Source organism: Petromyzon marinus, chromosome 72 (assembly GCF_048934315.1).
Source record: "Petromyzon marinus isolate PM22_M1 ecotype Great Lakes invasive population chromosome 72, UKy_Petmar_22M1.pri1.0, whole genome shotgun sequence".
Lineage (NCBI taxonomy): Eukaryota > Metazoa > Chordata > Hyperoartia > Petromyzontiformes > Petromyzontidae > Petromyzon > Petromyzon marinus.
In genome coordinates, this window is record NC_133738.1 from 6,693,475 (window position 1) to 6,718,575 (window position 25,101).

At 49.9% G+C, this 25,101-nt stretch overlaps 1 protein-coding gene across 1 annotated transcript; it reads left to right on the forward strand.

Moving 5' to 3' along the window:
- Positions 1 to 1,972: 1,972 nt before the first annotated feature.
- Positions 1,973 to 11,874, forward strand: LOC116957294 (E3 ubiquitin/ISG15 ligase TRIM25-like). Its single transcript, XM_032979365.2, has 6 exons — positions 1,973 to 3,090; positions 4,292 to 4,387; positions 5,173 to 5,406; positions 6,562 to 6,584; positions 6,961 to 7,055; positions 8,226 to 11,874. Exons 1-6 carry the CDS (start codon positions 2,530 to 2,532, stop codon positions 8,774 to 8,776), a joined length of 1,560 nt encoding a protein of 519 aa, XP_032835256.2. The 5' UTR covers positions 1,973 to 2,529; the 3' UTR covers positions 8,777 to 11,874.
- Positions 11,875 to 25,101: the final 13,227 nt, after the last annotated feature.

Consider the following 25,101-nt stretch of genomic DNA (forward strand, 5'->3'; position numbering starts at 1 on the left):
TTTCGCTCGTCCTTCTCCCTCTGACTCTCACTGTGTCCATGCGACGCCGTGAGTACAGCTCCAAGGTACATGGTAGAACATTTGTGTAACTGGGCTCATAGACAGAGCTACGCTAGGCTCTCCTCGCAAAATATTCCTCCTCCGGGTCATGCGTATTGGCACCATTAATAAACTATAGTTCAGAATATCGGTGTGGTGTGATTTCTGTGTGTGTTGGTAGAGCCTCGGCGTAGCGTCTGTGATCTGTGTGGCGCGTCTGCGTGTAGAGACGGTGTGCCCGGCGTGAGAGCGAGCGCGGGGCTGCGGAGTGGCGGCGCGGGGTTGGTGTGTGAGGTGCGCATCTATTACCATCTATACTACCACCACAGGTTACGCGGGGTTTTGCATGTGTGTCTGCAGCGCCGCGTGAGTGATTAAGGCGGGGTCGATCCACCCGCTCGCTGGCGTTCGCACGCCTTTACAAGGCGCGTGGACATTGTAAAAATAGCCTCAAAGGCGAGGCGTGCACCCAGGGTCCTGCCGCAGCCATCCCCTTTTTCACGTAGCATTGTTACACAGCGGATTAGGGCTTAGCCACGGGGAGGGGCGCGTGCATATTCATGAGGCTATTTTTAGCGCTAGCCTTTGTGTGAAACAAGCGCCGGCAGGGGCGCGCGCGTGCACGCAGCCACCTCCGCATCAGTGGTGGTGGTGTACGTGGGCGTGTGCGAGATAACCCCGGGCGGTGGTGAGCCAGCCGAGTAGCGATGTCCCTCAGAGAGGGCGCTGGCGCGGGGGGGCCGATCACGCGATCGGCGAGGAGGGGTAAGTGGAGGGGGTGGACGTCACACCCCACCGGCTCACGGGGAGCGGGGAGGTGGACGTCAGCCCCCACATCCCCCTGCCAGTTCAGTTGAGACGAGTTGAGGTGAGTTGATGAGGTGAGTTGAGATGAGGTGAGATGAGTTGACGTGAGGTGAGTTGAGATGAGGTGAGTTGAAGTGAATTTAGGTGAGTTGACGTGAGTTGAGTTGATGAGGTGAGTTGAGATGAGGTGAGCTGAATTGAGTTGTGGTGATGTGAGATGAGGTGAGGGCCCGTCAATAAATGACGTCATGCACCTAGGAGGGGGGGGGGGGTCAGACATTTATGACGATGTGTGACGAGGGGGGGGGGTTGAGAGATGTGACGTCACATTAAAATGCGCAACTTTAAATAAATATAGAATTGTTAAAACAACACTAATTTTAATAAATTTCCATTATTAACTATATAATTATTTAAATTTACTAAAGTCACTTTAGTTTATTCCATGAAGGAGCATTTTGCTTCTCCATGGGAGAATGGAGAAGCATACATTTTGAAAAAAATGTTAATGATTGTTATTAAACATTTTGATTCTAATTATTCTACCAGGGTTTTTCATTCTGTGAAATGAATCTGTGATTGTTATAATTGTACTCTCCATTTTACTTTGTTTTACTACGAAGTTTCAAGTATTTTTTAATCGTTATAATTACTTTTATATTTTATAATTATAAGATAATTTCAATATAATATATGCTAAATTTCAGTTTTCCAACGCCTCCTTTTAAATATGTATTCTCCTGCAACATCAGAGTGCAACGCCACATTAAATACGCACTACAATGACAATAGTTTAAAGCGATTTGAAGCATGTTTTATTTTCAAAATGGAAATATGGTTTTGGGGGGTGGGGGGCAGAGCTTTGTGACGTCATATTTGAAGGGGGGGCCTGACTTTTTGTGACGCTGTACGACGGGGGGGGGTAAAAAATCGTCCAAAATCGCGTGACGTTATTTATGGAAGGCCTCTGAAGTGAGTTGCGATGAGGTGAGTGAGGATGAGTATTTATGAGTATTTGAGACGAGGTGATCTGAGTCTTCTTTTTTAAGCCACCCCTGGAGTGGAGACGTCTGTACTCGCTGACACATCAACACATTCCAGGGCACGCCTCGTGAGACGCAAATCAAACTGAAAGACTTCCTGCTTCCTTGTCACCTATTTACGTGGCTTGTTCCTTGTTTAGCGTCTGAGACGCAGTCAGCGATTGCCTGAGAAACAGACAGAGACTGCCTGAGCTACAGACAGAGACTGCCTGAGAAACAGACAGAGACTGCCTGAGCTACAGCCAGGGACTGCCTGAGCTACATCCGGATACTGCCTGAGCTAGTCAGCAACTGTCTGAAGTTACAGCCAGAGGCTGCCTGAGCTCCAGCCCGCGACTTTCTGAGCTACAGCCAGCGACTGCCTGAGCTACAGAGACTGCCGGAGCTACAGACAGAGACTGCCTGAGCTACAGACAGAGAATGCCTGAGCTACAGCCAGCGACTGCCTGAGCTACAGACAGAGACTGCCTGAGCTACAGACAGAGACTGCCTGAACTACAGATAGAGACTGCCTGAGGTACAGCCAGAGACTGTCTGAGCTACAGCCAGAGGCTGCCTGAGCTACATACAGAGACTGTCTGAGCTACAGAGACTGCCTGAGCTACAGTCAGCGCCCGTCTCTGAGTAGATCCACAGGGCCATGGCGAGTGCGGCTCCCAGTGGTAGCGAGGCTCCTGGGGAGTTGACCTGCCCCATCTGCCTGGACGCCTTCCGCTGTCCCTGCACGCTCAGCTGCGGCCACTCGTTCTGCCTCGAGTGCGTGGAGGGCGCCTGGGATGCGGCTGAGTCCTTCTCCTGCCCACAGTGCCGAGTGACCTTCCCTCAGAGGCCCCAGCTGAACAAGAGCGTGACGCTCGCCAACCTGGTGGAGCAGCGCAGTGCCGCAGATGAAATGGCCACCGTGGTCTTGTGTGACTTCTGCAACGATGGCACTACTGCTGCCTCGAAGACCTGCCTCAGGTGTGATATGTCCTACTGTGTGACTCATGTAAAGCCTCATCAGGAGAACCCGAAGTTCAGGGGCCACATTCTGGTGGATCCAGACACGAATCCTGAGGACCGCAAATGCAAGAAACACAGAGAGGAGATCAAGTTTTACTGCCGACAGGACCAGAGCTTGGTCTGCACAACCTGCATCATCGCAGGAGACCACAAGGGTCACGATGTGGCTACGTTGGAGGATGAGCACAAGACACGGGAGGTGAGACGGTCTGCCTGTGAGTGAGAGGGAGCCTGTCGTGCACGAAATCATCATTTCCAAGTATGAACTGAACAATGATATCCAACTAAAAATCATTCCTCTCTCAGCTGCCCATTTTTCGTTCACATTTTAACAACGTTGTTTTAATATAAAGTATGCTGAGGTTGTCATAGTGCAGACATAATACAACCACAAGTTTTTTTTCAATCCTGTTGTATGCCAAATTTATAAATGTGCTCTTAGTATATTTGATAAAACTGAAGAACTTTAATGCGTACAACGTGTTCTTAAAATTACGTGAATGCTACGACTGTGGTTCGCATACAAAAAGTGGGTTGTGGTAGAGAGGAGCATCCCCTAAAATTGAAACGAAATGCAAAACGACTGGGACTGCGTGAGCCGCAGTGCTCACCACTTGGTAGCCTCGTGCCGGTCTGTGCCACTTTAGTGCCGCACTCGACAGCAGCTACCGGGTCACTGGACTTGGTGTTCCAGAAATGTCGCGTGATTTTGAAAGACCAAGTATTTCGTGATCGTTTTTATATTTTCATCAAGATGCTCGTTACCGAATTTCTCCGACACTCAACAGAGACATGGCAGCCCTTCCTTGTACCATGCAAAACTAAACTTAACCAATTTTTATTTTACCAAGTGAAACCTACAGAGCTATGTATAGTTGGCAACCTGGCCACAAATTACAGCTCAACAAAGTGGCTTATCAAGTCTAAATGTATGGCAGCCAAATACTCTAAACGCACCTTCCTAAACGTGGGCAGAAAAACCGGAGGACCCAGAGAAAAATCCATGCGACCATGGAGAGAGACATGCAAACTGCATAAACAGGCATCAGGTGCAGTTTCGAACCCACGACCTCCTGAATAGCAGGCAAGGCAGAAAACATCTCACCACTCTGGTGCCCTGTCCACCCACTACTCAGATAGCCCCGCTCACTACTCAGGTAGCCCCACCCACTACTCCAGCAGCCCCGCCCACTACTCAGGTAGCCCCACCCACTACTTCGGCAGCCCTGCACACGTTTGAGCTCCTCGTGAAATTAGGTCCCTGCAGCGCTTGCTCCCTCAGCCTCCATCGCTGCACCGGGGCTACTTCCCCTGTCACTGTGAAGGGGTTCACGTGGAGCGGGGTTGGGAGGGGATGCTCAGAGAGTGAGTGGAGTCTCCCCTGGTGACGTCTCTCACAGAAACAAGTGGGAGAGGAGACGCGGGCGGTGGAGGAGAAGAGGAGGGAGGCGGAGGAGTCCGTGAGGCGGATGGAGGCCGCTCGCAGGGACGTGCAGGTACCGTGACTCTGTGACCCCGTGACTCCACCCTGAGTAGTATTTGTGATGGAGAACAACTCAATTCATTCACGTGGACTTCCATTGACTCAAAACACATTGTGGGACGAAAGACACAACGGTCAATGTGCCTGAATAATCAGGACGAGCAACGAGATGGTTCTCATCTCCACTGAAAAACTCAATCAGTGGTGGAAATTCCACATTACCATATCTCTAAACAACTTACCACTTCAACGTGTTATCTATATTGGTCAGATGAGGTGGTACACGCCTATTATCCAATACTCTGGTGGCAGAGTTGGTGGATCACACACAGACTGTTGTACACTCTTTTAGTGAAACCAATCAGGCGTTAGAGTGGCCAGGTGCCAGTTTAGCAAGTGGTTTCATGATCCACTCTCTTCATCCATACATATGTGGTTTTCTCTCACATTCAAATTATTAATTTGAAGAGGAATTGGCCTCACTTCCCAATTCCTTAGGGCTCTACTTGTTGAAGGCAAATTCCAAATTAATCTTTGCTTCATGGGAAGGCAAACACAGCATCGTCCTGATAGCCTTGCGCAATGAGAATGGCACAGACCCTAAATGTACTCCTGATGGTATTTGATGATGCCTCACAGCCCCCAAATCGTGTTGTACTGAAAATGCTCAGCAGCGCTATCAGAGGAAGAAGGAGGCCTCAGTGCTGCAGACTCGTATCACTGTCCGGACACCTGAATGTCATTTCACAAAGGACCAGACATTTAATGAACAGAGGTGGCATTTCTTTCTCTTTGCAGGGATCCATGACAGATGAAAAGGCCTCAATCTCGGTCAGATTCGCCCGCGCGAGAGCAGCGTTGGATGTGGAGGAGAAGACGGCGTTAGAGCAAGCGGAGCAGAAAGGGCGCGAGCTGCTGACCCAGATCGAGAAGAAGATCGCTCACTACCAGCGCGAGATCAGCGAGCTCCAGGCAGCAGCTACACGCCTGCAGGCCCTAGCGCAGGAGAGGGACTCGCTCGCGTTCCTGCAGGTGAGCGATGAGTCTCCACTGTCGCTATTGGCACAGAGCCCTCTCACCAGCAGCAGCAGAGGGAGGCTCCTGAATGAGAGCTCGCATCCACTGGGCTTGAGAACACAGCTCCACTCATGGACTCGCATCGCAGCTCCAGTGGCTGCCATTTGGAAGCCCAGCTCATATTTTCTCAGTTAAATTAATTCTCTCTCCCGTCCTTTAACAGATTCCCATTAAGTTTGTTTCATTGTGAATATAAATAAATGTTATTGGAATTGCACCTTTTAAATCAACCATACAACAACAATGTACACGGTATTCATGATTGCCATCAGCGATAATCTATCCACTTATTGATGAAGGCCTCCCCAACCCATTGCCACATTTCATGATGCCGCGATGCAACAATCCACCAGCGCCTGCTCACAAGCTGATTTCATCTCTGCTTTTTACTTTGTGTACCTCCACTTGGATGCGTGAGCTTCAGTATTCATATTCGTGAAGCTAAAATAAATACGAGGTCTCATACACTTATTAATGATATCATTGTGTCTTGAACATCACTTCTACAAGATCTGCACCATGTGCATTGGTAACTCCAGAAACTACTAGTCCTACGTTCCTCTCAACACAGATCAATATCAACCGGTCTCACTCTGAAATATTTGCCGTGCAAATTCATGTTGGTCCTCATGGGGGTGGCGAGATGTTAACTACCTCGCCTGGTATACCGAAGGTCCGGGATTTAATCCCAACCCTGACATCCATATACATTTGGAGTTTACATTTCTCCCTCCATGGTGGTATGGATTTTTCTCCGGATCCTCCAGTTTTTCCCTCCACATTTGGAAACCTGCGTTTAGAGTATTGAGCTGCTATAAATTTCCACGAGATGAACCACTTCGTTGAGCTATCATTTGTGGCCAGGTCCCTTCTGAAAAAGAGCTACGTAGCTGCGTGGGCCTTACCTGAAAAATAAAATAGTAGTTTATCGTTTACTATCAATCGGTCTTACTCTGAAATATTTGCCCCGTAAGTCAGTGTTGGTGATCATAGGGTCATAAGCCAAGACTCTGGGGTTTATATTCCACCCACGGTGTTGCAGTGGGAACTCCACTGATCATGAGGGATTGGAGGTAGAGTCACAGTACCGTATCTCTCTCTCTTCCATAGGGGCACCTGGAGGAGATGTGCAGGTAAAATACGACTTTCATTCATTACCCGACACATGACAACATGGGACTGAGTGTGGGGTGTGGGCAGTGAGATACTGGCTGTGTGTGGGGATGCTGTGTGTGATGATGGTTTGTGTGGTTATAGTGTGTGTGGTGATGCTGTGTGTGATGATGGTGTGTGTTGATGATGTGCGTGATGATGCTGTGTGCGTTTATGCTGTGTGGTGATGCTGTGTTTTGATACCGTATGTGGTGATGCTGTGTGTGGTAATAGTAATTCTGTGTAGTGATGCTGTAATTGTGAGATGAGTGATGATGCTTTGTGTGATGTGTGTCTACGTGATGGAGCTGTGATGATCCTGTGAGTGACGATGCCATGTCTGTTCTGCTTTCACAGGACAGGGAGGTTTACAGCAGATCCACCCTCAGGTCCTAGCCAAGAGGACATTGCTTCGCTTAAAGGCACCGAGGAAACTGTGGCCAAATTCCTGTGTGAGTTCTTCAGTGTGAAATATGGGTGATGGGGCCATCTTCACAATAAATGATCACCGTGTGTGTGTGCACGAGGTCGACTCAGCCTCAAATGCTTACCTAGTTTTGTGTGTAAACATCACCACGAGGGAGACAAAGGTGACCAGGCGTAGTGCGGACCACCAAGCCCATCATGTGCTGTTCCAGCTTTCAAAGGTGCTGATTTACCTCGGCAGTCTGTTAAGGCAACACGGGGAATATTTTTCTTTGTTTACATTCTGGAGCCTGATCCTGTATTTAAACAAAATCGCCACTAGGGAGAAAAAGGTGGTCGGGCGTGGTGCTGGCCACCCACCTCCTCGTGTGCCATGCTGGTCATCATAGATGCTCGCTAACAGCACTTGCCCCAATGGTCTGTTTAGGCTACACAGGGGATCTTAGTCTTTGTTCACATCCCAATCCAGGACCTGACTGAACAGAGCCATGAGGCTAAGTATGACGATCTTGTGCAAATAATCAGCTTTACGAGTCAGGGGTAATTGTGATGTTGAGATGCAATTTGTTCCTCTGAATGTGTCTGTGCATTTGTGCATGGGGGGAGTGGTGGCATAGTGGTTAGCACACTGCACTGCGAACCTAGTTACCTGGCTTTGATTACCCGCCAAGGCTAACATCAGTGGCAGGTGATATCTTATCCAGTCCTTGGCCTCTACGATTCAGTTTCAACCTCAAATGAGTTCCTGATGCTGGTAATGGTCATAATGATGTTGATAGTGGTCGTGATGAGCATGGTGGTAATGATAGTGCATTGGCCAGTCATCTCAGTCGACCCATAGCACCTTGGTCTGCCCCATGACCTCCTGCCAGCGGGCGTTCGACACTTAACGTGGCCTCAACGTGCACATAGCCTGGCACAAGCGCCGTGGTGACGTCACCACCACTTAATGGCGAATGGCACTGTATTGATGGCGATAGTGATGTTGTTGATTTCCACAGTGTTTATGATGGTGGTGATGTATATGTAGTTGTAATTGATGATATTCATGGTGAGGATGGTTGTTGATGGTGATGTTTGTGATGTTATTGTTGATGGTGAAGATGATGGTTGGTGGTGGTAATGTTGATAGTGGTGATAGTGGATAATGGTGATGATGTTGTTCTGTAGTGATGTTGTTATCACTGTTGTCACAGACGGATGCTCACCAACTCTGGACACAAACTCAGCTAATAACCAACTCCAGATCTCTTCGGATCTCAGGACGATGACAGCGGTCCCTGCCTCCCAGGGTCGCCCCCATCACCCACACCGGTTTGATGGCCGTGCACAAGCCCTGTGCTGTGAGAGCTTCTCGTCTGGCCACCACTACTGGGAGGTGGACGTGGGGGACGCGCGGTGGTGTCGGGTTGGAGTCGCGTACGGGACGATCCCACGGAAAGGGAGTGGTGCTGCACAGCTGCTGGGAGATAGCAACTCGTCCTGGTGTTTAGAGAAATGGTTTAACAGCTTCTCAGTGGTTCATGGTGGAGTGGAGACTGCACTGTCGGTGAGGGGGGCCCCCTCCCTCCGCAGAATCGGGCTTCACCTGCACTGGGAGGGGGGGCTCCTGGCGTTTTACCGCGCCGACTCCATGGAGGTGATCCACGAGGGTCGGCAGAGATTCTCGCAGCCTCTCTACCCTGGGATGTGTGTGGGGTGTTCTAATGAACCATTGAAGATCGTGGATCTGAGTCGTGCATCCTGAGGATGAGGAGAGATAGAAACCTAAGAAACTGAGACGGAAACTCAATAAACGGAGGAGAGGGTGGATGGTGAGTAGAGGGTGAAGTGAGGGTGAGGGGAAGGTGGAACAGAGTGTGAGGTAAGGTGATGGTGAGGGAAGAATGGAGGGGAAGGTGACAGGTGAGCATGGAGGGGTAGGGTGAGGGGGGAGAGTGAGGTTCAGGTTGGCTTGCGTGAGCGATGTCGCCGGTGCAGTACAAATCGCAGGTTCGTGTGGCCGCTCCTTCGCCTGCAGTGCGTGCTTGCGTCACCACGCCTCCTCATCCCTGTGATTCACCATCATCATCATGAGCATCACCAACATCATCACCCCATCATCATCACTGTTATCATCACCCCATCATCATCACTAGCATCAACACCATCACCACCATCATCACCCCATCATCATCACCACTGTTTTCATCACCACAATCACCACCATGAACACCACCACCATCATAATCGCCATAGTCATCACTACCACCATCATTGCCATCATCATCATTACCAACATCATCACCATCATCACCATCGCCACCGCCATCACTATCAACCACGATCATCATTACTATCAACACCACCAAAACCATCATAATCACCATCACCAACATCATCTTCATGATCACCACGATCAACACCATCATTGCAATCATCATCATCACCATCACCCCATCATCATCACTATCATCAGCAACATCATCATCAACATCATTATCCCAATCATCACCACTGCCACAAACACCATCAACCAACCATCAACCACCCCCATCATCATTATCATCACTATCAGCACCACAATAATCATCACCATTATCACGTCCATCACCATAATCATAATCATTACTTATCATCACCACTCTCATCATCATTACCATCATTATGACCGTCATCACCATAACCATCATCACCATCATTATGACCATCATCACCATAACCATCATCACCACCATCAACATCATCACCACCATCACTACCACTGTCATCACCACCGTCAAACTCCTATCAGCATCATGACCACCACCATCAAGCTCATCACCATCAACACCACGACTAGCACCACTACTATCATCAACACCATGATCATTGCCACCACCATGATCACCACCATCACAATCATCACAATCATCACCATCATTACGATCATCAACACCACAAAAAACTGCCATAATCATCACCATTATCACATCCACCATCACGACAATCATCACCACCATCATCATCACTATCCTCACCGTGAAAACCACCATGACCATAATTTCCACCATCACCCTCATCACGTCCATTACCACCATCTCCCTCATCACCATCATTACCACCACCACTGTCATCATCACCACCACCATGATCACCACCATCATTATCATCATCAGCATCATCACCGCCCACATCACCACCATGATGATCACCATCACCATTCTTACTATAATCATCACAACCATCACCACGATCATCATCACCATCATTACCATCATTATTACCATGATCAACACCACTACCATCATCACCATTTTACCATTATTACCACCACTACCACCATCATGGTAACGTCTTTGTAACGTCTTTGTAATTGGGGCTGTTATTTTTGCTTATTGTTTTTAACCGGGGTGAGAAATCAAGACAATAATATTGGAGTCTCATTTGTAAGAGTGAGTGGAATGGGGAGTGAGTGCTTAGGTGAGGGTGCAAGTGAGTAGGTAGATAAGTGATGGTGGGTGGGTGACTGAATGATTGAGTGAATGTGTGGGGGCTACCGTCCCCCGCCATCACCGAATTGTCTTGGCCGTGGTCCCCCGACTCCCCCGTTAAATCCGTCCCACTATCCCCCGGCTGTTCTGTGGGGTCTTGGCTACCAACCCCCAAGTTTTCGCCCCCTTGCACCCCTGACTTTGCGGCTGCCCGCATAGGCATGTTTCAATTGATGACCCGTACGCTTTGCGCTTGCGGCGCACTATGCGAGATCGGCGGCGTGCTGCGGTGAGCGTGCTGATGGGAGGAAGTCGCTCCGCTCCGATTTGAAGGGCCATTTAAACAGCCGCGCGAATACGCGCACGTCAGGTACTTAGTTCGTCACCTCGCTATTAGACAATCGCGCAAGTGCGCGACCGCAATGCAATCCCACAGGCGCGCGAGCGCTAAGCCCTACTGTAAGCAATCGTACAGGTACGCGAACACCAAGCCCGCTAAGCACTGCCGTAAACCGTCGCACGGTTACGCGAGCGCTAAACACCACCGTACACAGCCGCGTAGGCACGCGCACGCTAAGCGCTCCGCCTTGTCGTAAACAACCGCGCACGCACGCACGCGAGCGCAAAGCGCTACACTCCCTTATCCGCCGCAAACAGCCGCGTATGCGCGTGAACACAAATACTCTCCACCCTCTTCACACTCACAAAGACCATACGACACAGTTTTATCCTCCTACTAGCTATTTTATTTACCGCGAGTAACCCGTTAAACTACGCGTGATTGTGTGAGTCAGCAGGCCCCCCATAGCCTGTCCTTCGGGAATCCTCGGCTCAATTCACCCTGCCTATCGCTCCGCTTTCTACCCTCGCTTATATAGCCCAAACTTACCTCTCTCTCTTACTCACGCTTACTTCCACCCTGCTGCGCTGGAAGCTGTAGAAAGGCGATGTTGTGGGTCGTCTCCGGGGAGGGTTGAGCCTGGCTGCGCTGAAGCTCGTCACATGGATTTCTCGAATGGCTGACTCTCCTGCTCCGTGGACCGCGATGATTTTGAAGAAGAACTCTCGTTACTGCCCCAACCCTCCTGATTTTATCCTCCCCATCGCAGAGGTCTGCCACCGCACGCGTGCTGCCTCGTCCATTCAGATGGCGGAACTATTTTCGTCCCGTTGTCATTGGGGTTCCTAATTATATCTATAACAAAAGGCGTACCGCGGATCCCACGCCGTGCCGCCTTGTCCATTCAGATTTCGGAATGCCCCCGTCCCATTGTTATTGGGGGTCCCTAATTTTACCTATGACAAAGGCGCACAGTGGTTCCCACGCCCCGTGCCGTGTGTGTGTGTGTGAGTCCCTAATCCTACCCATAATTAAGGCGTACCGCTGTTCTCACGCCCCATGCCGTGTGATTTCATCCACGGTGGCTCTACGGGCTCCGTCATGACCATGTAATTTTAACATTTGGTCATGGTGCCGTGGTGCGCGTCAGCTACGGGGGGGAGATCGCCCAATTTCCCGGCCGCGGGAAACCATGAAGCTTGATCCCATTAGGGGCCTCTGGATAAAAACTCGTCGGCCAGGTGACCTCCCCTCCCGGCTCTACGTGGGGTGTGTGTGCGTTCGTGCGGCGGGCGGCGTTATCACCGCCCGGTGGTGGTGTCACGGCGGTGGGTACGGCCCCCGACGGAGCTGCTCCGCTGCGGCGGTACCGCAAGTGCATGGTTGATTGGGTGAGATGGTGAGTAAGTGAGTGCATGGGTGAGTGAGATGGTGGGTGAGTGAGTTGTTGTGTGGGTCAGTGGTTAAGTTAGTGAGCGAGAGGGTAGGTGAGTGGGTTTAAGTAGCAATGTCAAAGTTATCCAAGAAGAAGAGCTTCAGTGGCTTCCTAATGATGTAAGGAAAAGCATTCCAGACGGCCACAGACGCAGCACCTCTAACAGCGCCACACAACACGATGACCGTCTTTTTTCGATCTTGCATGGTGATTATAATCATTACAGTACGTATATGTTCATAAGTTTGCTGCCTGGATTTCTGCCTGCCTGGCTTCTTGGCGGGCGGGCGAGCAAGTGAGCGTATTCGGTGACGACGTCATGGCGCGCATCTGCGGGATGACGTCACCACCACACCCCACAGCGTTGGAGCGGGTTCCTGGATGGTGCCGACGTCATAACCCTCCCTCCCACCCAGGGCGTGCATCCCGTGAAAATGAGCGAGATGCGTTAAATAACACCATCATATCAAACTCAGATCATCATACTCAGACTACATTAGAAAATAAGTTTTCTGACTGGATGGCTGGAGAGAGAGATGGAGGGACGGGCAGTCAGGTACAAAGGCCGTGCGGGGCTGCTCGTGTTTGATTAGAAAAGAAAAATGTTAAATATAAAAATCAAAGGTAAAAAAACAACAGCACGTGCTATTGTCTTGAGTATTTCTATTTATACAAAGTGACTTTAACCGACAGTCTATAGAAAGCAATACACGTACAGCGACACGGACTAATTTGACGTGAGTTTGTGTGTGACCAGATCAGTACTCGCTGTGTCTGAATCAATACAAATCCTGTTGTAGTGCTCGTTCTGACTGTCAACAAAAACACACGCAGTCTGCTGCACCGTGCAGGTGAAGGAGTTATTGCATTGGCACTTTTATAGACTCGCACAGAGATCTATCGACTCGCTCACACAGAGACACAGACTCACACAGAGACCCATATACTCCATCACACGGAGTGCAATAGACTCACTCAGAGACACAGACTCATCACATAGAAACCCATAGACTCACACAGAGACCCAAACTCACACAGACACATAGACACACATACCCATAGACTCACACAGAGACCCACACTCGCACAGAGTCTCATAGACACACACATACCCATTGACTCACACAGAGACCCATTCACTCAATAACACAGAGAGCCATAGACTCAGTCACACGTAGCCCCATAGACTCCCCTGTCGGTAGCAAATCGGGGAGCTCGGGCAAAGAGTGGGCAAAAACCATGAACAGGAGGCACAGGGCATGTGCAGGACATTCAGGAGCAGGGCGAGCTGGAGAGTGGTCGTGTGTAGAGTTGTGCGAGAACTCTCACCTTCTGGGTTCTAGTGCCGCCTCGTGTGTAGAGTTGTGCGAGAACTCTCACCTTCTGGGTTCTAGTGCTGCCTCGTGTGTAGAGTTGTGCGAGAAGCTCTCACCTTCTGGGTTCTAGTGCTGCCTCGTGTGTAGAGTTGTGTGAGAACTCTCACCTTCTGTGTTCTAGTGTTGCCTCGTGTGTAGAGTTGTTAGAGAACTCTCACCTTCTGGGTTCTAGTGCTGCCTCGTGTGTAGAGTTGTGCGAGAACTCTCACCTTCTGGGTTCTAGTGCTGCCTCGTGTGTAGAGTTGTTAGAGAACTCTCACCTTCTGGGTTCTAGTGCTGCCTCGTGTGTAGAGTTGTGCGAGAACTCTCACCTTCTGGGTTCTAGTGCTGCCTCGTGTGTAGAGTTGTGTGAGAACTCTCACCTTCTGTGTTCTAGTGTTGCCTCGTGTGTAGAGTTGTTAGAGAACTCTCACCTTCTGGGTTCTAGTGCTGCCTCGTGTGTAGAGTTGTGCGAGAACTCTCACCTTCTGGGTTCTAGTGCTGCCTCGTGTGTAGAGTTGTTAGAGAACTCTCACCTTCTGGGTTCTAGTGCTGCCTCGTGTGTAGAGTTGTGCGAGAACTCTCACCTTCTGGGTTCTAGTGCTGCCTCGTGTGTAGAGTTGTGTGAGAACTCTCACCTTCTGTGTTCTAGTGTTGCCTCGTGTGTAGAGTTGTTAGAGAACTCTCACCTTCTGGGTTCTAGTGCTGCCTCGTGTGTATAGTTGTGCGAGAACTCTCACCTTCTGGGTTCTAGTGCTGCCTCGTGTGTAGAGTTGTTAGAGAACTCTCACCTTCTGGGTTCTAGTGCTGCCTCGTGTGTAGAGTTGTGCGATAACTCTCACCTTCTGGGTTCTAGTGCTGCCTCGTGTGTAGAGTTGTACGAGAACTCTCACCTTCTGGGTTCTAGTGCTGCCTCGTGTGTAGAGTTGTGCGAGAACTCTCACCTTCTGGGTTCTAGTGCCGACGCGCCAATGCACACCAGGTCGGGTGACCCCAGAAAATCAGTCTTTGCCCAGCCAAACCGGTGGTGAGAAATTAAACGTGACACAGTCCATGTCGTATTGGTCTTCCTATCTTTGGTGGTGCATGGTGGGTTTGCAAGTGACTTGTTGTTAAGCAGATAGCTAAATGTATGAGATGGATCGTCCCGAACAGGACGCCCTCAGTTTAGAAAACCTTTCTACCGCCAGCGAGGCCTGCAAAGGGACTTCACCTTGAGGAGCCGTCTCCTTGAGACGTGGGGAGGCCGCATAACGACAAGTGGAGGGGGTATTGGGGGGGTGTGCGTAGGGCAAGGGGCCAACTTTAGGCCGTGCTCAAGCCGCGCACAGAGGGGCCACCGCCGAGTATTTTTTACTGTGCACAAAGCGGTTCTCCCTCTATCAGGAGAAATGGGGCACGGTCCGATTTATCTACGCGCCGTGCCGCCAGAGGTCGCGGAAAGGCGTGAAGAGTTTAGATTCGCTGTGGGTGCGAGGGGCCCACCTAAGGTTGTGTTCACACCACCCCTGTGGAGAGATACACACACATATATATACATAACCACCTGCGGGTAAGGTTGCCCAACCGCTGTGTGGGATGACAGACCGATGGCGCATGCCGGTGCACTTGGAGGGAGGGGGAAAGAACCCTCCAGGAGGGCATTGCTCGGAGGAAGGAGTCCTCCTATATAGAGGACTAGGGCACCGAGAAAGGGACGGAGACCCGCCAGAGGCCGGGGCCCGTCGAGTTCGCAGCCAGGCCCGGCGTCACGGTAGAGGGTCGCGCGATGTGCCCCCGCAGGAGTTGCTAGCGGAGACGAGCGATGATGGCGCACGAGGGCCTGGCAGTGGTCGGAGCTGCACTGGGCAGGCACCCGCCGTGCCAGCAAGGCGCCAGGTGGAGTCAGTCTGCCAATTCCTTCACCCTGCTCGAATAGACTTTGCATTGCGTGACACTGTAATAATACAGCAGTGGAGTGATAGAGACTGGTAGATCACCAGCACTGTGTTGATACAGCAGTCGAGTGATAGAGACTGGTAGATCACCAGCACTGTATTAATACAGCAGTGGAGTGATAGAGACTGGTAGATCACCAACACTGTATTGATACAACAGTGGAGTGATAAAGACTGGTAGATGACCAGCACTGTAATAATACAGCAGTGGAGTGATAGAGACTGGTAGATCACCAGCACTGTATTGATACAGCAGTGGAGTGATAGAGACTGGTAGATTACCAGCACTGTATTGATACAACAGTAGAGTGATAGAGACTGGTAGATCACCAGCACTGTAATAATACAGCAGTGGAGTGATAGAGACTGGTAGATCACCAGCACTGTAATAATACAACAGTAGAGTGATAGAGACTGGTAGATCACCAGCACTGTATTGATACAACAGTGGAGTGATAGAGACTGGTAGATCACCAGCACTGTATTGATACAACAGTAGAGTGATAGAGACTGGTAGATCACCAGCACTGTATTGATACAGCAGTGGAGTGATAGAGACTGGTAGATTACCAGCACTGTATTGATACAACAGTAGAGTGATAGAGACTGGTAGATCACCAGCACTGTATTGATACAACAGTAGAGTGATAGAGACTGGTAGATCACCAGCACTGTATTGATACAACAGTAGAGTGATAGAGACTGGTAGATCACCACCACTCCTCCCAGCAGGTCTGGGGCAGAGAGGAGTGGGCACAACCCTCGCAGTGTTTGTGTGGTGCCACAACAGCGAAGCCGCTCCGTGGGAGCCATGCCTACGGCGGGGGTGCTGCAGCAGAGAAGCCACCCGGCTTCCGTCACAGCACTTCCCCCACCACCCCCCACATGAACACAGACTCACACGCACACCCCCACATAGAGCCCCGAGGGGAGGTCACCTGGCTGACAGGTTTTCACCCAGAAGCCCCCTCATGGGATCAAGCTTCACGGTTTCCTGCGACCAGGGAATTGGGCGGCCTCCCCTGAGGCTAACTCGCACCGCAGCACCGTGACTTGGGTCGTGATCACACGGTCACGACGGGGCTGCCGAGCCACCGCGGATAGGAAACAACAAAAACACGCACTGGTCAGCAGGCGGGTAGGGGGTGGGGCGGAGTAGCGAGCGGCGGGAAGGTAGGGGGCCCGCCTCCTTGCGTTTCATGTGTACTACGTGTGTAAAGAGCAACGATCGGATTAAAGAAGAAGAATGGGAAACCCGAGGCTCCTGATGGACGAGAGGCTAGCGGATTAGCGGCACGTTAGCTTTGATGTAGAGATGATAAAAAGCGGGGGGGGAGTTAGGGGCAAACTCTCTTTTGTTCGGGGTCTTCTGGAGTGAGGGACCTAGGAGTCATCGTCCCCTGCTACTCAAACGTCCGTGAGACGAGTCGCAGAGCAGCCAGGCCCGGTTCCCAGCAAAAGCTACGTGCAGCCTCGCCTTTCCGCGGCTTCCTACACCTCGAGATCGCATCGTAAGTATGGAGGAGAGAGGTAAGACCAAGGGGAATATCCCTTAGGGAGAGTGAGTAGGGAGAGACCAGGCAAATTGAGTCCTAGACCGCCGGGAGATAGGTTAGACGTGCCCTGCTGGTCCACACTGACACGGGTAAATTAACTTCAATTAATCGGAGAATAAATCGCCAGTAGACATTAAGCCTTGTGGTGTTGTCTCTGCGAGTACGGAGAGGGGTGCATGGTGTTGTGAGCCTGCTCGCTGTGATTTCCTGTGTTTTCGCACGAGCGTGTATTCTACCCGCGTGGGTGCGCTCACCACTGCGCGGCTCGTGGTTAGCGTGTGCGAGAGGGGCATAGCGGTGTATTCGCAAGGTGGTTCGTACAGCCTTTTAAATCATGCCTCGAGGGACCGCAGCGAGGGGGGGAGAGTTGGAGAGCAGTGGGTCGCAGATGAGCGGGGAGACGGGGGGCAGCCTCCCCGACATTTGTAGGTGGTAGAGATCTACTCTGAACGTAGCTATGAGCTGTGAAGCTCTGATCAAACAGCACACCGATGTTACGTACTTTGGACACACGGAGAGGGCGAGCTCTGCTAATCAGTGGAGGATTGATGTGGCCCTGCCACGCTCGCAGATGCTGCTCTGAGCCAACTATTATGTACTCTGTCTTGTCCAGATTTATCTGCAGCCAGTTTTGCTTCAGACAAGCATTCTGAAAGAGCAAAGATCGCGGCGCCTGGATCTGACGCACATTGAAAAGGAATTTCTTAAGAACTGATTGTTGTGTTTAGGTTGTTGTCTTCATCCAGCACCTCCGATTAGCATGGTTGGCGCGAAAGAAGTTCAACATACATACATACATAGAATCTGAATCAGCATCTTTATTTAAACTGGAGGAATCCAATGATTTATGAAGCTCTTTTTCATGATGTCCAGTAGGGGCGGGTCAGAAAGTTACAATAACAAACAGTCATGACAACCGATAGGAGTGTAAAATATAGGAAAGGTGTGCAAATCACTGAAACTAGATAAATACTAATTAATCAAAGTATATAACTACAAATTGCAATTGTATATTACTTCCTAACGATTTTTCAAGATTAAATGCAAGCGTGGGCAAGGCAGCAACACAACAACAGTCCCAGATCACACCAAGACAACACGGCAGTCCCTGGACACAACTGCACATGTATTTTGAACTATCGATACATGGGTATGGATTAACGTTCCAATCACATTTGCAAATGAGGCTATGTACAGCATGAATCTTCTTCTTCAGTATATTTATTGAAGGAAGATTTATGATGTTGAGGGAGGAAACAAGGTTATTCCAAAACGTTGGTGCTGCAACGACAAAGGCTTTGTCATCCATTCCAATTCTCGTTGTTGGGATAGTTCACAGGCAATTAGATGGACGTCCTAGGTTTCTTTGGTTCCACAGTGGGGTTTTGGATTTATCTAATTAAAGTACAGATTTACCAATAAGGGTTTTATGGATGAACAGGGCCCAATGTAGATTTCGTTTTGCATCAAGTGATGTGAGATTGTATTTGAAGTCGAGGTCACATTAGTGGGTGATGTATGGTGCATCCAATACAAATAGAAGATCAGAATGATAAATGGGGTTTAGTCTTTCAAGTGTTAGATTAGTAGCTGATTTGTACGCAGCGTCACAGTAGTCACCGAACTTTGTGGAACACAATGGACAGAAGGACAAGGTCAAAGGGCTCACATAATGCGCATGCCTAATGTTCGTTGACTCATTAATCCCCCCCCCTGCCCACGTTGTGCAAGAGTGCAGAAGCGTGGTCACCACGTCTACGCCTCTATATAAGGAACGAAACAGGTGGACTTCTACACAAATCTGGCTGTCGCCTGATGAAGCTAGTTGTAATTACTGGCGAAACGTCGTACTCAGATTGCAAATGTTATGGCTTGGCTCCACCACATCGGTGTGCTGTACGAGTGACGAATTGGCATGTTCTCTTTACGTGACAACCCTTACTAGTTGGATGGGTTGGGTCATGGCAGGTTTTAATGACACATTTATATATTTACGCAATCTAACCCAAAAAAAACCCTCTATAATGGACGTCCATAATAGCTGTGGTGGTGCAGTAATCCTCATGGAAACCAGAATGTTTACTGTGCGGGAGATTGTGAGTTTCAGGTCGCCGTCTGTTCGTGATGAAATTATTTTTTCAAGTATTTTAGTGACTGTTGAAAGAATAACGATTGGTCTATAATTATTCTTACAACGTCCACCCTAACAAAACCGCCAACACCCAGTGAAGCAGTAGCTGTGCAGTGTGCAATGGTCACATTCTAAAGGTGTTTGTAAATCTTACCTTATCGCATGCAGTCCCGTATTTTTAGTCTAGTAAACAGCCTATTATCTCAGAAGTATAATAAAGCATTCCCCCAACTGGTGCAGAGTAACCTATTTTTGCGTAAAAATGCAATTGCCAGTTTCTAAAAACGTTCACATAACATCCGACTTTTTCACATATCCACCAATGATTCAGTCCCTAGTGAGTCAGACACGTGACGGTGTACCGTAAACATTTAAATAGAAATGCTCATTCTGTCCCAACTTTGTATTGCCGTTCCAATCTTTAAGCGGAGAAGCAATTCCTCAAATCATTACCCATACCACACGACCGTTCAATTTCTATATCCTGAAACGTGGTCAAATAACCCCCACGACCCGCACAGCGTGCAGCGGCCCTCATCCCGCAGTGGATTAACAAAAGGGCTGTACACGGACAGCGCATTGCATTGTGGTTATTATACGGGATCAAGAATTCACGTACGTATATTGAACTTGTTTCACTTCGTACGTAGCCAAACGTCAAAATCTGAGGTGCGAACACTGTGTTCCGTGAAAAAAACACAACTTGACGTATAAATAGACTACTTCAAGTTGCGTCGCCACCCGAGCAATCATTTGCATGCAACTTGGCAACTCGAATGTGTGCAACTGAATCGTTTCTACATGGACGTCTCTGCAACAGGTTGCTCACAGTATAAAGAGACTTCAAGCATTGATCTGCCCAGCGAATCATAGCAACGTATCGCATCATCACGCACTGCACAGTTCTGAATTGTGATAAACAGTTATCATCTAGAAGCGGGTAGGGGGTTGTCTTTTGTTGTGCAACTACTCGCACAGATTTTGACAAAGCAGCTGCAAGTTAATAAGTCGCAAAATTTCGATTGATTTGGTTGCACAACTCATTTTCCAAATTGTACCATTCAATCTGTCTCCATAATCATCAGCATTTGTGGTGTCGCCGTGACCTGGGATTGTAATGGCATGGTCACGGCAACGGCTGTTTAGCCACCGCGAATGGAACCACACACACACGAACACGAGTCAATGGGCGGATAGCGGGAAGAACGGAAAGCGGACGTCCAAGAAACCACTGCGGTGACATCACCAGAGCTGTAATCCGAGGGCGGGAAAATCCAGACCTCTGATTGGACAGAGGGGCACGGGGTGCGGGAACAGTGGGATGCCTTTGTTATAGGTAGGATTAGGGATCCAAATAACAAAGGGACAGGAATAGCCAGGCCTCTGATTGGACCGGGGGGCACGGGATGCGGGAACAGCGGGACGCCTTTGTTATAGGTAGGATTAGGGATCCAAATTACAAAGGGACAGGAATATCCCGGCCTCTGATTGGACAGGGGGGCACGGGTGCAGGAGCAACTGAATACCTTTTTGTTATAGTTGGGATTATAGATCCGAATATCCAAGGGCACGGGTGCGCAGGTGCAGCACCGCGGAATGCCTTTGTGATAGGTAGGATAAAAGGCTGGTGATTGAGGCAGTAAAGTGCAGAGTTCTTCAAGTCATCGAGATCCACGGAGCATTGGAGCCGGCCGTTCGGATCGTCCGTGTGACGAGTTTCAACGCAGCCAGGCACGATCTTCCACGGAGACGACCCACAGCATCGCCCTTCTACAACTTCCAGCGGATCAGAGTGAAAGTAAGCGTAAGTAAGAGAGAGAGGTGAGTTTGGGCTATTTAATCGAGGGTAGAAAGTGGAGCGATAGGCAGGATAAATTGAATCTAGGATCCTCAAAGGATAGGCTAGCGTCTACTGACCCAAGCAAACTCACGTAGTTTAACAGGATATTCGCGGAGAATAAAATAGCCAGTAGGGAGTAAACTGTGTCGTGTGGTCTTTGTGAGTGTGAAGAGGAGGGTGGAGTGTCTTGCGCTCGCATGCACGCACGGTTGTTTACAACGAGGCGGAGTGCTTAGCATGCGCGTGCCTATGCGGCTGTTTACGGGAGTGCTTAGCGTTCGCGTACCTGTACGACTGTTTACGGGAGTGTCTTGCGGTCGCGTGTATGCGCGGTTGTTTATAACGAAGCAGAGAGCTAAGCTCCTGGTGTGCGTGTAGATGCATGGCTGTTTAAACGGCATTAAATCGGAGCGGAGGGGCTCCCTCCAATCAGCGGCGCGCGCACGGCAGATAACCCTGCCCTCTCACCCCCGACCCCAACTCCCTCGCGTGTGATTGGTGTACGGGGCTGGGCAGGTAGCGGCGTCGGGCTCGTTAGTGCCGGGGCTCGTAGGACGTGTGTGCGAGCGGATCCCGGGGGCTAAGCGCCAGCTGCGGAGTCACGCGTCGGCGCGCTATACCTGTCTGTGTACCAGCGAGACGGGGTTTACTTCGCGGGTACGCTCGCCACGGTACATCCGCCACCGATCTCGCGTAGTGCGCCGCAAGCGTAAAGCGTACAAGCCCACTAATTGAACCATGCCTACGCGGTCGGCAACAAAGTCAGGGGCCCAGGGGGGCGAGGAGTTGGAGGTCGGTAACCTGAACCCCACAGAACAGCCGGGGGGTAGTGGTACGAATGTAACGGGGGAGTCGGGGGACAACAGCCCCGACAATTCGGTGATGGCGGGGGACGGTAGTCCCCACAATTGTCCTTAGCACTAAAACAATGTATTATCAGTAGCACGTTACCTTGAGGATACAATACCATGGTAGAAGCAGGAAACGCCGATGTGTGGTGAATTGAAGGGACACAGCTGATGGTAATGCACCTGGACCTATCTGTCACTTCTTACTTAGAGTACATATTCTGCTCAAAGGAGACAAACTGAACTCACGATTCATAAATGCACTTAACAATGACGCTGCCATATGCTCACATACAGGAGGATGGATAAGATGAGGAGTTTTGTCAAGAGGGAAATACTCCACATATTCAAGGGCCTCTCCATCGACATAGTCGGGGGATGTTTGGCTTATATAGCACCTTCACGAAAGTGTTTTAAAGCAATAAAATAATTGTATATAGCATGATGAATGAAATTAAGATTTGGGTTATTGTAAAGTGGTGGTGTACTTTTGATGACAGTAAAAAAATTGAGGGATGGATAAGGAGGGGTTTTGATAGGCCTGGTCGTAGCTGGGGTGGGGGGGTGACAGAAAGCTTGGGTGGCTGAAAAAATAATGAGGCATCGTTGTATTGAGAAGATGAAGGGGGGTGGGCGGTGGGCTGGAACCAGGAGGGAGAAGGGGCCCACTGCAGTCGAGTCCACCGCACCGCCACAACGTCCACAACGTCTGTGCAGTGCAGCAGCGCAGTTCCGGCCGGACCCAGGACGAGGTAGAAGCCGCAGCCTCAGCCCAGCTCGCTTGTCATGGACACGAATCTTCCCTCCATGCCCGGCATGCTGATATGGTGAAGACTCCCCCGGGGTGCAGGAGCTCGACCTCACATCCGGCCACGTGGGATGACGAGGAATTCCCACAGCGCCGGCATGGCCCGGCAGGCGATTGCTGGCAGCCGGGCCACCAAGAGGACGCGCGGTGGGCGTGGGGGGCAGGCATGAGACGCGGGAGGGGAGCAGCGCCGATCGTAAAGAGCGGAGAAGAAGCCACGCGGTGCCGGCGATGGTGCGGCACAGCGAGGAACCGCTGGCAGCCAGGCCGCTGTGTGGACACCATTAACATAATTTAGCGGATTCATTTTATCCTCTTTCAGCGCAGATAAGATGCGGCCTGACGCCACGTGGAAGGCTGCCCCTTGCCTGGAGAGGGCCATCTTCTGCACTGCTACAGGGAGCATAATTCTGGGTCTGCACGAAGTCTGCTGAGCACGGAGTTGCCGATAATCGGTGGTTGGGAGTGTAGTGATGACAGTTTTACATAGGAGACAATAACGTGGTCAAATATTGTGGAGTCAGAGAGAAACACAGACACAGGAGCGGGTTTAAAAACATCTTTAATTCACTTTGCACGTGGGTGCACATTAGCCATGCCTCGGGACTCAAAAAAAAGTTGACAAATCTCACCATGCTGCTTGAACTGTTGGAATTGGCTGGCGCACTATGCTGTTGCTACCGATATCTCTTATCTTATAATCAATCTTAAATAATTTTAATTCGTTTAATAATTTTACCTTCTATTAGTTGACTGTTATTTTCATATCATTGAGGATCGTTGTTTTGTGTTTCACTGCTGTAGTTATCACCTTTTACGATGCAGCATTGCCTGGCCTTGCAGCCTGCTGCTACCATCACCTCTCCTGACGTGCATGTACTACTACACATTAAACTCTTACACGCGAACTTACGCATGTCTTCATACTCTACACTGCAGTATATACACAGTATACAGTGCTATATGTAACATGCAGTACACCTTTACCTACACACTTACATTGCACATTAGGCTCTACACGAGCTTATCACACACACACTCACATGTCGTACATGTGGCATGTGGTTTCAGAGCTGGGAAAAAGCCCCCCCCTCCTATTAAAATAATCATCAGGATGCTATTGTAATGACCGAGAATTGAATGGTGGTAGGGAAAGAGACGTGGCAGGGTTGGAATGGAGACAGTTCTGGCAGAGGAGTGCAGGCCGCGTGTGGGGTAAGGCAGGGGCGGTGACCGAGTGCGCAGAGGCCTCGGCAAGGTAAGGTAAAAACAACGAGCCTACCTTTACCCTACCTTTTACCTTACCAGAATACAATCACTCTACCCTTACCTTTTACCCTTTAGCAAGGAAAGGTAAAAGGTCAAAAACAACGATCCTCCCTTTACCCTATCTTTTACCATTACCCCATACAAATTACCCGATTACAGGGTAATTACTGGGGTACTACACATGAAAAAGGTTTATAACTGGTAAATGCTAGGTAGAGCGCTTTATTCATCTACATATATATAAAAGGGAAATTTGTGAATGTGCGCCTGTTCGAAATGTTTAGCATACTTCCCAACATGCAACAAACTTGAAATTTGGCATATGGGCAGCTTCCAGACTGTACACAATGCAAAAAGTATAAAAAATAGACTTTTGTATTTTGTGGGGAGGAGGCAGGGCGCAATAATGGATATATTTTGCACGGCAAGTGAGTGGTCACGTCAGATCTGTGATGTCACCCGCACGCGGCAGTGTCACGCAGTGTGCCTGCTGACGTCACGCATCCCCCACACCCTCCGCGTAGGCCGTGTATTAATACAAGACAAGAATACAAGTTCAGGGCGAAGCCGGGTAGTAACGCTAGTGTAGAATACTCTCGACGATTCCAATTTTAAATGGAGGCCACGGACTGCGCCACGAAGCTTTTAGCGAGCTGTAAACAACAAGGTATTTACCGGGTAATACTTCGCGCTAGCTTTACCCTACCGGGTAATTCTTCCGCGCTACCTTGACCCTACCCTTTACCTTACCCCTTGGCATGTCGACACCTTTACCCTTAAACCCGGTAAAAAGGGTAAATGACCTTACCTTGCCGAGACCTAAGTGCGCAGGCGGCAGGCGAGCGGGGAGTTGAAGAGGGCATCGTTAGAAACAGAGGCACGAGAGAGAGTCGCCTGTGTTGCTGTTGCTTTATTGACAGAAAGTTCGTTGTTGTTGACACAAACGAGCACGAGAGAGAGAGAGAGAATAATCCGTGGCTGTGTTTGGTTGTTCCATTGAGAGAAGTTTGACGACCGTCCGCGATCTGTGATCGTAACGAACGTTCACGTTGCGTTCCCGAGGAGCGAGGCGGTCCATGACACTGCCACCTGCATCCACAC